This window comes from Mirounga leonina, unplaced genomic scaffold (genome assembly GCF_011800145.1).
Source record: "Mirounga leonina isolate KUSES-001 unplaced genomic scaffold, KU_Mleo_1.0 Mir_93, whole genome shotgun sequence".
NCBI classification, from domain to species: domain Eukaryota; kingdom Metazoa; phylum Chordata; class Mammalia; order Carnivora; family Phocidae; genus Mirounga; species Mirounga leonina.
In genome coordinates, this window is record NW_023270854.1 from 17,367,424 (window position 1) to 17,379,851 (window position 12,428).

The following is a 12,428-nucleotide window of genomic DNA, read 5'->3' on the forward strand; positions in this document are numbered from 1 at the left end:
ACTGCAAGAATGGTTTAAAAAACTCTTGTATTCTCGTCCACATCCACCAACTATTAGCATGGGCCCCATAGCCTTCATCATTTTCATCACATACAGGTTCTTGTTTCCTGAACCATTTGAGAGTCCATTGTGGAGCTAATAAGCTGCTTTTCCCTAAATACTGAAGTAGGTACGTCTTATGAATAAGAACATTCACTTATATATAAATAAAATGGCCAGAATCAGGAAGTTTAACATGAAACAATATTTTTATCTAATCTACAGGATGTTTTCAGATTTTACCGGAAGTTTTCTTTCTTTTCCCTTCTTTCCTTCCTTCCTTCCTGGTTTAAGATAAGATCCAAGATTGCATAGGGCATTAGGGTATTGTTAACTCTAGTCTCCTTTAATTTAGAAGTTTCTCAATTTTTTTTCTTTCATACATTGACATTTTTGAAAAGCACAGGCCCATTATTTTGTCAAAAGTCTCTCGATTTGGATTTGTGTGATATTCCCTCATGGTTGAATTCAGGTTATGCATTGTTGGCAGGGGGAGTACGCGGATTGACGCTCTGTCCTTCCCAGCATATCACGTCTGCAGGCGCATGATTATTAGTGATGTTCGCTTTGATCACTCAGCAAGTGTCTATGAGATTTCTCCACTGTGAGATTGAATTTTTAACCAGTAAAAATATGTAGATTCAACTGTCTACTGAACACTGGTGTGGCACATTTTACTGAGTGCTTTCTGTGTGCCTTGCACTGATCTAGGCTGATTATCATGCCTGGCATTTACCTTGAAGAATTCAAAATCCAGTTAGCGATGAGGACATATGCTATTATTACTGCACAGATCCAAAAATCTAAGAAAAATGGTCACAGGGAGTCATGTTATGGTCTGAGTATTAAAGGCAGTAAGTGTTACAGGTTTATAGGTAAGAGAGATTCCTATGGCATTGACAAAGAAGGCATCATGGAAGAACCTAGAACACGGCATGGCACACAGTTGGCAATCAGTCAGTATTTGCTGCAAAAATAAGAATATGAAAAACTGAGCTGACTAAACGAATCTTCTCATATTTATTTCACTATTACACTGTGTGTACATAGTGGCTTACTGAGTTTGTTGAGAGTGAAGTTTTTCTAGGTACATTCATGATTTTAAATTGTGAATTATTAGGAGACTAACACTTCAAATTAACTTTATAAATGTGGATTTCTATTACAAAATCACACCTACCTTTGTTATTTGCTTTTCCTTCTCTTGCTACTAGTGAGAACCCCAGAAGGCAATATCAGGCTTTATTGTAAAGGTGCTGACACTGTGATTTATGAACGGTTACATCAGATGAATCCTACAAAACAAGAGACACAGGATGCCCTGGATGTAAGTCCCACTCTTACCCTTTATGCCACAGATTGCAAACTTCCTTTCTGATACTATCTTGTAAGCTCAAGTGAGAGTTGTGTGTTAACTGTTGGCCTCTCCCTTGTCTCGGTATAGTTGTGTGGAAAGGGCATGAACGTAGGAATACGGCAGGCTGGTTCTGGTTCTGCCCCTGCTGCTGCCTTCCTAGGACATGACCATGATGTCCTTTCCAGCATCCCAGGTCGGCAACATCTGCAGGACTAGCCCAGGGTAATGACTGGTCTCTCTTCTAGTGACCTTGAGCAAGCTACATAACCATAGCGAGCTGTAGTCTTAATACCTGTGTAACCTCCAAGAATTCCACCAACCTTCTAGTGTACAATGAAGGAAAGAAAGCATTCATGTATGATGGGGCATGACAAAGCAATGAGGTGGATAATTGAGTTCTGAGGCATTTGTCAGTAAATCAGTTTGGTCTTCATTACTTCAGATTTGTTATCTGAGGGGAGTGTGAACTTTGTCTAGTGATAGTTGCAGTTATTCAGAATGCTTCTGGAAATTTCTCTCTTGGAATTGCCTACCAATCCGCATATTGTTTTGGTTCTATTAATGATGGCAATGAAGTAGGGAGCACATCATCGGTCCTGGTATCCCAGTCCTGCCTTTTTGTTTCGTGTCCTTGGGGGAAACGGTTGATGTCTCACTGAAGCATTAATTGCCCATGTGAAAGAGGAAGAAAAAGAGGATAATTCCTACCAAGGAAGGTTGTTACAAGGGAAAGCATCTTGCACAATTCCCAGCATTTAGTAAGTGCTTAGTAGAGGGTAGTTTCTTCCCTTTACTTTAATGGTCTGGTTGAGTTTGGGGGCCAGCCAAAGGTCCTTCAGGAAGAAGCCTGTATGTATATGTTGTTTACTCTTGGGATCACATTTTTAGATATGTTGTCAAAGCAGTTACAGTGGGTAATTTCTCATGAGGATATGAACAATGGCAGTTTAATCAAACAGATGCAGAACCTTCCAAAGAATCTTTGAAAGCGGACACTCAGTTGGGTGAACTCGTTCCACCGTCTTGGCTAGACAAGATGCAGTTGTGAAGTAATAAAACCTTTTTACTGGCTCATACTTTAGCTATTTAAAATAGCTTAAATGTGTTCACCATGATGAAATTTTCCAGACACTCCTTTTCATTTAAATGTTTTATATCAGCTTTAACAGTGGCTCAGGTATTTCAGAATTGGCTTGAGGAAATAATGCTTGGTTGAGAGTTCATAGCTGATTGGACTCGTAACAGTTTGTAGGAACAAGTTATAAAATTGTCAGGTCTGTGTTTACGACATCATTACACCCCAAGGCAGCTCCCTTGTCTGTTATTTTCTGAGTCATTATGAGAAAAAGTTTTCTTCACTCCAGTGACGTGATTTAGAAGAAATGTATACTTTTCTCTTTAACGAATTTGGGAACTACATATAGGATCGGAGAATACTTGAATACTTAGAAAAACAAAGTATTTGTTTAATCTCGTCTACAGAATGTATTTATTCAGAATTCATTATCTTTCATGACCTCTTTTTAAATTCTTACTGTATTACTTCAAAGAAAGATTTCAAACTCGATCTTGAATTACATAAAATTAACTATTGTTTGTTGGATGGATTATCTTTTACATAGATCTTTGCAAGTGAGACTCTTAGAACTCTGTGCCTTTGCTACAAGGAAATTGAAGAAAAAGAATATGAAGAATGGAATAAAAAGTTTATGGCTGCCAGTTTAGTCTCCACCAACCGGGATGAAGCTCTGGATAAAGTGTATGAAGAGATTGAAAAAGACTTAATTGTGAGTTTTAACCTTCATAATTTGATATTCTAAACAGAATTGGAAGTTTTATTAAGTTTTATTTTTAATCTCATGCTTGAAAGATAATTCTAACTTTAGCGTTTCAAATTGGCACAATGGAACTAGGTCTTTGAGTTTCTTTTGTTCAGCAAGCAAAATAGAAATTGCCATTATGAGAAACCAAAAGACAGAAAACATTGAGATTCTGGTCTGATTCTATTATTTTTATATCACTCATTAAAACGCATTATGATTTTTACATGATAACCACATATGACATTTTGAGAATCACTGAAATTTTTATTTTGCAAAACCTTGAAACAAGAAAAATATACCGTTTATAAGTGAAATTTCTCAAAATTTAGTACTTACTGCTTGTAGAGTTTAGATTAGAAGGATATAGTCAACAAATAGCTGGTATCGGCCTTTAGTGAAAGGAAGTGGCTTGTGTCCGTGTGTGAAGCAGTAGGGATACAATGAAAGTATGTTTTTAATGTCCTTAATTTTGTACTTACATTTTTATCTTGGTAAACTACTTTAAGAAAAACGTTTTTGAATGTTTTGGGTTTTGGTGAGTGTCAGACGCAGCAGCCTTCCCTGTCATTGCTGGCCAGCGGCCCCAGTGGAGCACCAGCTGGGCTGTATAATTAGCCCTTCTTCTGTTTACAGGTTGGCAAACTGCAATTACAGAACATTTTGAGCTTACTTGCTAATTCCTTTTTTTTTTTTTTTTTAATGTACATTCCAGCTATTGGGAGCAACAGCAATTGAAGACAAGCTCCAGGATGGAGTCCCAGAAACCATTTCAAAACTCGCAAAGGCTGACATTAAGATCTGGGTGCTCACTGGAGACAAAAAGGGTAATTCAATTTTCAGGGAAGCGCTATCTGTTAATTCATTAAATATTCATAGCTCCTATTTCCCTTGCCCAAGATGACTTTCTCAGGCTTTCCATCCTGCACAAATACTGTCCATTTCTTTGAGACAGAGATGCTTTCTTTAAGAAAACCTTCTCCATTATCCCACTTCTCGCAGACAGCATCCTTCCGGAAACCCCCTCAGTAGCAGAGTTTAGGTCTCATCATTGAGCTTCTGGTCATACCATGCTGACTGTGATCAGTCTTATCTCCCCAGCCAGATGTGGGCTCCTCTCATGAAAGGACCATTCCTTTTGTCCCTTCTGTCCTCCCCAGCACTTTGCCATTTGTTGGGCGCAGAATGGAACAATACAGAATGCTGATCAACAACTTCTGTTTTCTGGCCCATTTTATTGCTTGAAAACTGTAATTAAAATTTTATACCCAAGGGATGATCTTAATTTTTAAATTTAGAGCTCCTCAAGTTGTTTGGCATTGCTACCTTACTCCACAAGCCTCCTGCGGAAAATCAGATAATTTCTCTTACCCTGACATGGTTAATGGGTTACATGCTCTGATAAGCTAAGGGAAGTCCTGACCTTAAACAAATAACAATGGGTGGTAATGGAAAAAGGGGGAAAAAAATCTCCAGTAAGGGCCCCCCATGTGAGGGTTTATGGAAATAGTTATCTTTTTTTTCCCCCTATAACAAAAAGATTAAACCACAGGAACCAACTGTGCTTAGTATTTCAGTGAACACTGATTTATTAAATGACCAGTTCATGTATCTGATAATATAGAACTTTCTGTAATTGAAAACATCTCAAACCAGGCTTTGACTTCACTTATTTTATCACAGAAAATGGGCTTCCCCTCCCCCCTTATTTGATTTCTATACATTGCTACAGAAAAAAGAGCATATTGGCTTGAACCTGCCTATTTCATGACTTGGAAAAAAATGCTCATTACTAGCTAAAGTCAGTCATTCATCAGTAGGAACACTTAATTTTTTTTCTGTTGTAGAAACTGCTGAAAATATAGGATTTGCCTGTGAACTTCTGACTGAAGACACCACTGTCTGCTATGGGGAAGATATAAAGTAAGTGAAGGCGAAAGTAGAGCCAGTAGACATGGCAGATGCAGAGAAATGGGAGCTTAGACTGTCCCCTCAAACAGTTTTCCGCACATTTAAATGAAGCAAGAGACCCCACGTAGTTCCAAGTTATCATGGTTTGACCTTATTTTGAGCAGATTTTAGTGTTACAGGAGCTTGGGGCCTTTATTTACTCTTTCAGGGGCCATTTCTATTCCTTGGGGAGTTCTCAGTGCTTGCCTGCTGACAAAAAAAAAAAAGTGAGATCAAGACGTCACTAGCCAATTAATCTGAATTCTCTCCGTGAGCTGCCTTTTCTAAGAATTATAATTTTGGAAGAAATATAGAAGGAAAGAACCCCACAGTTTTGCTTGGAAGGAGACATTTGGGTGGGATGCACCTCTAGACTTGTCTGGGTGGGGCAGGATATTTCAAAGCATAGCTTCTCCTGAAATACCCGAGAGCCCCGAGTCACAGCAGACCTGGAAATGTGTAAGGAAGAGCCTTGTCCTATTAAAAAGCTGGGAGTGTTTTGCACAAGCTCTTGGGCTGTGCTATCTTGACAGTTTTATTTATTCCTCAAGTCTTCTCCTTACGACACCTCCCCCAGGCTGTCAAAAGGGCAGAAGCTGTGAACATACACACTTGCTTAGTCTGGCAAGATGATGAGGGGGTTACGCTTGAGCTTAGCCAGAAGGCCGAGAAGGGATAAGATGATGAGGGAGTTGATGGTTGTTGATAGTCTTCTAATGATGGTGACAGAACTTTTGCAAATTGTTCCAGTATATTAGGCATTCGGCTAAATTAGACAAAATCAGTAGCTCTAACATCTAAATCAGTTCTGTTTGACTGCATAAACCGTGTCTCTCTGTGCTTTTAGCTTTTAAAAAATAGCGATAGACAAATAAATACTAATATGTTTACTTAAGTAGTTTCTTGGTTTCAAGTGATTTGGCTAATTGCCAGATGGTCTTACTTCTTATAGATGGGGGCCCTAATAGAGTTCTGGTCTCTCTCTAAAGTGTTGAAAATTGGGCCCTGAGCTAAATTAGAAGGTAAAATTTATGCACGTAGCAAATTTTATGATCATGCTCTTAGCTAGGTTTACCTTTCCAGAGGGCTGAATTCATCTGTCTTTGTAGATGGATGATTCCTATAGCATGGTTTGAATGGATAACTTCGTATTTTTTCTCTTCCAGTGATTTGTCTTGATCACTCCTTAATTTCAACTTGAAAATGAGCAATTAATGTAGAAAAAAAAGTAATAGATACCTAATCCTCTAGTGCACTGGCTCTCAACTGGGGGTGATTTTGCCTTCCAGGGAACATTTGGCAACGTCTGCAGACAGCTTTAGTTGTCTTAATAGGGGAGGCGGGGTACTGGTGGCTTCTAGCATCTAGAGATGCTAGACATCCTACAACACAACGGACAGCCACACACAACAAAGAAGTGCCTGGCCCCAAGACAGCGGTAGTGCTAAGGTGGAGAACAGTGGCAGTGTGTGTCACAAGGAAAGCTCTGGACTGAGAATAAGGAGACCTGAGTTTTCATTGCCATTTGCCTATCAGTTTGGTCCAGGTCAATCACCTCATCTCCCTTGGACTAGATTTCCTCCTTTGTAACATGAAGAGTTTGGATGAGATCTTTATGGACCCTTCCACTCCAAAATCCCATAACTCATTTTTCTATCACATGAATGCATTATATGCGGTCTTCTCAATTATTGGCTTATATAAAGCGCTGAGAAATCCTCAAAAGCGAACATAACTTTTTGTGGGAGTAAGCTTCTTTTTGCCAAATAGTAGCCACTGTTTGTAATACACCAGGGGTTCCCTCCAGGTATCAAAATTCAGATAAAGATTGCCTTCCTTCTGTTGCTCGTGAGCACATTTTCAACTATATCTTCTTTTAGCTGTCTTTGGCAAATAATGGTGCCCCATGGGGGAGGAATTAAGACTTAATGAGATTATGTCATCTGATTTAAAAATGGGCAAAGGACTTGAATAGACTTTTCTCCAAAGAGGATATACCAATGGCCAACAAACATATGAAATGATGCTCAACATCACTAAACATTAGGGAGATGTAAATTAAAGCCAGAATAAGATATCACCTCATACCCTTTCAGGATGGCTCCTATCAAAACAACAACGACGACAACAAAACCTAAAAACAAAACAAATCAAAAAACAAAGTAACAAGTGTGGGCAAGCATGTGAAAACTGGAACCCTTGTGCACTGTTGGTAGGAAATAAAATGGTGCAGCTACTATGGAAAACAGTATGGTGGTTCCTCAAAAAAATTAAAAATAGAATTACCATATGATCTAGCAATCCCACTTGTGGATATATATCCCAAAAAATTGAAAGCCAGAACTCAGAGATTTTCACACCCATGTCCATAGCAGCACTATTTACAGTAGCCAAGAAGTGGAAGCAATCCAAATGTCCACTGATGGAGGGATGAATGAATAAACAAAATGTAGTATAGCCATACAATGGAAATATTATTGAAGAGGAAGGAAATTCTGACATGAACTACAATAGGAATGAACCTTGAGGACAGTGAAATAGGCCAATCGCAAAAAAACTAATACTCTGTGATTCCACTTACAGGAGTTATCTAGAGTGGTCAAATTCATAGATACAAAAAATATAGTAGTGACCAGGGACCAGGGGAAGGGGGAAACGGGGAGTTATTTAATTGGCATAGAGTTTCAGTTTTGAAAGATGAAAATGTTCCGGAGATTGGTTACAAAGCAGTGTGAATATACTTAATACTACTGAACTGTACACTTAGTTATGATAAATTTTATGTGTTTTTTAACTACAATTAAAAAAGATTATATATCAAAAGTACCTCACAGTCAAGGGCCTGTTTATAGTCTTTTACTCTTAAACACTTAAATTTCTTTTCCCCCAGTGCTCTTCTTCACACAAGGATGGAAAACCAGAGGAATAGAGGTGGAGTCTATGCAAAATTTGTACCCCCGGTGCATGAAACTTTTTTTCCACCTGGTGAAAACCGTGCCTTAATAATCACTGGTTCTTGGTTGGTGCGTATCATTACTGTGTGCCTTTGGCTTAAACTAAAGCAGTTCATTGTGGAATGATTTTAGATGGTTTCCCATATTAACTGTCAACCTAAAAATCTTTTAGCCTACAAATGAATGGACAATTTCCCAAGTTTGAGACTTAATGTGATCTATGAAAGGAATTATATCAGACTGGTAATATCCCTGGTTTAACAATCAATAGACAATTTTAATTTTCTTCTTTGTACTTTTTTTTTTTTTTAAGATTTTATTTATTTATTGGACAGAGACACACAGCGAGAGAGGAAACACAAGCAGGGGGAGTGGGAGAGGGAGAAGCAGGCTTCCTGCTGAGCAGGGAGCCTGATGCGGGGCTCGATCCCAGGACCCTGGGATCATGACCTGAGCCGAAGGCAGACGCTTAACGACTGAGCCACCCAGGCGCCCTTCTTTGTACATTTTTATAGTAAATAGGTTTTATAATCAGAACACTATCATCCATGATATAACCCAAGAACCATCCCTCACCTGGCTAAGGTCTGGGGAATGGTACTCTTGATATAAAAACTAAAATGGCTGTAATCCTCTGATTTCACAGAATGAAATTCTTCTGGAGAAAAAGACTAAGAGAAGTAAGATTCTGAAGCTGAAGTTCCCAAGGACAGAAGAAGAACGACGCATGCGGACGCAGAGTAAGAGGTGTCTGGAAGCTCGGAAAGAGCAGCGACAGAAGAACTTTGTAGACCTGGCCTGTGAGTGCAGTGCAGTCATCTGCTGCCGGGTCACCCCCAAGCAGAAGGCAATGGTGGTGGACCTGGTGAAGAGGTACAAGAAGGCCATCACGCTGGCGATCGGAGATGGGGCCAATGATGTAAACATGATCAAAAGTGAGTCTCACCCACAGCCAATGCCACCAGAATTGCCAGAGAGAAGGGATGTTTTGTGGGGTAGTCTTTCCAAATGTCATTGCTTAGGCTTTCATAAAGCTTTCTCATCTGAAAACAAGAATATTATCTTTGATGTCACCTCCAGTTTTGTGATATTATTAAGATAAACCATTTGTTACATGACCACACATGTCCTGTTATGCTGGGTACCTTAACTGCATAATGTATAACTAGACTTAATGCAGCCTAGTTTGTAATTCGTGTCTTTTTCTTTTCTTAGAGTCTCTTCCTCCTCCTCCTTGATCTATACTAAGAATATTCCAACTTTATCTTCCTCAGCAGGAGTCAGCTATATTACGTATGTCTTCTTGCTTCTTTATCATGTGTATGTCTGTGACCACTGCCAGTTTAATTCCTCTCCAGTGTGTTCTGCATGTGTTCGCCCTACCACAGGACTGGCATTTCTTGCTCCAAATGATACCAATTTCTTTCCCCTACAGCCAGTTCTAGTTCATTTGCCACTGTGTACCCTCAACATAAATGGCTGTGCCAAAAAGGCGAGTAACTCAAACATTTTTATAAAGCTACAGTGCAGACTTCCAGATGTTGGCGAGAGGGAGGTTACCTTGCAGATGTGCCATTTGACTATGTGACTTAGACTTGGAAATTTTTTTGTTCCTCTGAGCTTACCAATAATAGATAATAAAAGGGATCACGAAAATTCAACATAAGTAACCTTGTATGTCCTAAGAATTTTATTAAGTTCTGTTATATGGCAGATACTTTTATATATAATAGGGAGCATCCATTTGGGATGAAAATCAAAGAAACTCAGGTCTCCGTGGAAGTCAGCAGCTTTATCCAAGTATTGATAGTACCTTTTTGTACTTTAGAAAAACTGGCATCACTTTCATTTGCATAAAAAACAATATGCAGAAATTATGTTTGTTTATAAAGAAGTACAGTGAAATTTCAGTGTCCAAAAATCTGGCCATTTGTTAGCATGTTCCACGTTGAGTGATGGAGGCCAGGAGAAGTGGAGGGAGTTGCAACCCTAGCAAGGACCCAAGGGCTCTCACGGGCTGCCTGCCCTCTCTCCCTCTCTCCCTCTCTCGGGCCTGAAGGTGTCTGCTGGCTGGTGGGTGTTTTTCGTTGGCCTAACACCCTCAGAACGAACAAGCAGCATGAGAGGGGAGACAGGCAGAAAAGCACGAGGACATGATGGGTTTGTTAAGCAACCCTGAAGGAGCCTACCAGTGAGCCACCTGAAACCACATTTTTGAAGCTTCAGGAAAATCCAGGTGTCTCTATTTAGATTATGGGGGGAAAAAAGTGTGGCCTTATAAAGGACATCTCTTCCGTTGCTTCGAATCCCCTGTGAGCTGTAGCTGTGTTCATTTCACATACTGTCCTTGGGGTGCTCGGCAGAAACGTTGGGCTGGACATCAGGGCTTGTGGCAGGGGTTCTTCCTTCTTGGCTCCACGAGAATCTCCACATTTCCCTTTGTTGCTTGTTCAGGAAAGAAGGCCACGGTTTGGTAGGAAAGAGCAGTTTGGCAACCATGACTAGTCATAAGAATTATTTATGTGTTTTGAAAGAAATCGTAAATATTGACTGAGGCATGCAATTTATTCTATTTTTTAGAATTGCAAAGTGTTGCTGAAAACATAGGTTTGGCCAAGTCACTATGTCGCTTTGAATTTGCCAGACCTAGTATTCTGCCACTATGGCAGGATTTTGGAAGCTTCTTTTAGTTGGAAACCCTGCTGAGTTGGCAGTCATTCTCCGGGTCTAAGTAATAATACGTTGTGTTCTCCAGCACATGTTCTCTAACTGATGTCAGAACGTCTTTACTTCCATGCCTCTTAAGACCTAGATAAAATTTGTAATTCTAGAAGTTGAAACTGTGACTAAATGACTATTGGAAGGACGGATAAAATTGTGATTTTCATTTTTATCCATTCTGGAACCTTCACCGGCAAAAAAATTCTGCCTCTTAAGGTCATGGTGGGCCATGGTTAAATGCTGAAAGTTTAATATTATCTTAGTTAAAATACTTCTGATTGCAAATATTAGAGAGCTAAAGCAAGCTTAAGACAAAAAGATAATTTATTTTAAAAGATATAAAGATGGGGACACCTGGGGGGATCAGTTGGTTAAGTGTCTGCCTTTAGCTCAGGTTGTGATCCCAGGGTTCTGGGATCAAGTCCCATGTTGGGCTCCCTGCTCAGCGGGGAATCTGCTTCTCCCTCTGCCTCTCCCCTCCACTCCTGCTCTCCCAAATTAAAAAAAAAAAAAAAAAAGATGTTTTGTGCCTCCCAAGAAGCCACGCCTCAGGAAGATGCTAGAACCAGGACCTGGAGCTGCACCAGGACCCCAGCTTCTGGTTTCTCCCTCTTCCTAGATGACTTGACTTCTCTGCCCCTCAGAACCCCTGAGAAAAAAAATATATCTGTCCCACAACTCAAGAATGTATAGGTTAAAATTCCAAACACAAACATGCCCGAATCTTAATTCCAAAATGTGAAAGAGACACTGATTGCCCCAGCTTGGGTTTTCAGTCAGTTAGTACAAGATACAGACCCCGTTGGGTACTTTAAGCAGGAAGTGATTAATATAGGGGACTAGGTGCTCATGAAAGCTCTGGATGGGCTGAAGAAAGTAGGTGCTAGCCTGAGTCTCTAACATCTTAGTCACTCACCAGAGGAGCTTCTAGCTTTGAGACTCCTGTGAAGGGCTTTTCAGTTGAGCTTTTGTCTATCAGCATCCAGGCAGCTGGGGAGAGCATACGAACTCTGCTGAAGAAATGCCAAAAAGGGAAGGGGTGCTGGGCCCCAGTTCGCTTCTACTTCCGGAAACTTCAAGTGGCTCCTAACAATGAAACCCAATTCACCAACAGAACCTAGTGCAAGGGAGTCTGAGCAATGTAAGGTTTTTATGTGCTTTCCCACCTTTCCAGTAGAACAAGGGTGGAATGAAAGTTGGGAGGGCCAATTTGTAGTATCTGCCAATAGCAGCTGACTCAGCTGTGGCCAGGGAGGCAGGAACGCACAGTCTGCATAGACTCCTTGGATTAACCCCGTGGGCGGGAAGGATGGCCTATCAGCCGGGCAGATAATCCAAATGGAATTCACCACCCACCTGAGATCCTTCCACAAATACCTTTTGGAGGCCCCAGCATGTGCTCTTTTGAGCAACTTGTATCTCTGACATTGAGTTCAGAAGCTGGGGTGGGGCTGGTGAGAGAGAGTTTTCACATACATTGTTCCATGAATGTGTTTCTTTGTTTTGCTGTGGAAACATTTTTATCACTTAAATATTTCGCCTTAAAATTAGCTTACGATTCACATATCTTCTCCCTCTGTCCAACAG

At 40.2% G+C, this 12,428-nt stretch overlaps 1 protein-coding gene across 2 annotated transcripts in view; it reads left to right on the plus strand.

The window, feature by feature from the left end:
* Nucleotides 1-12,428, plus strand: part of ATP8B1 (ATPase phospholipid transporting 8B1) — a 133,599-nt gene that overhangs the window by 102,243 nt on the left and 18,928 nt on the right. For both annotated transcript variants that reach the window (XM_034995986.1, XM_034995985.1), the window contains exons 17-22: nt 1,254-1,366; nt 3,019-3,183; nt 3,932-4,043; nt 5,064-5,139; nt 8,057-8,189; nt 8,767-9,055. In XM_034995986.1, the coding sequence (XP_034851877.1) occupies nt 1,254-1,366; nt 3,019-3,183; nt 3,932-4,043; nt 5,064-5,139; nt 8,057-8,189; nt 8,767-9,055 (888 nt within the window). The remainder of the gene's footprint in view (nt 1-1,253; nt 1,367-3,018; nt 3,184-3,931; nt 4,044-5,063; nt 5,140-8,056; nt 8,190-8,766; nt 9,056-12,428) is intronic.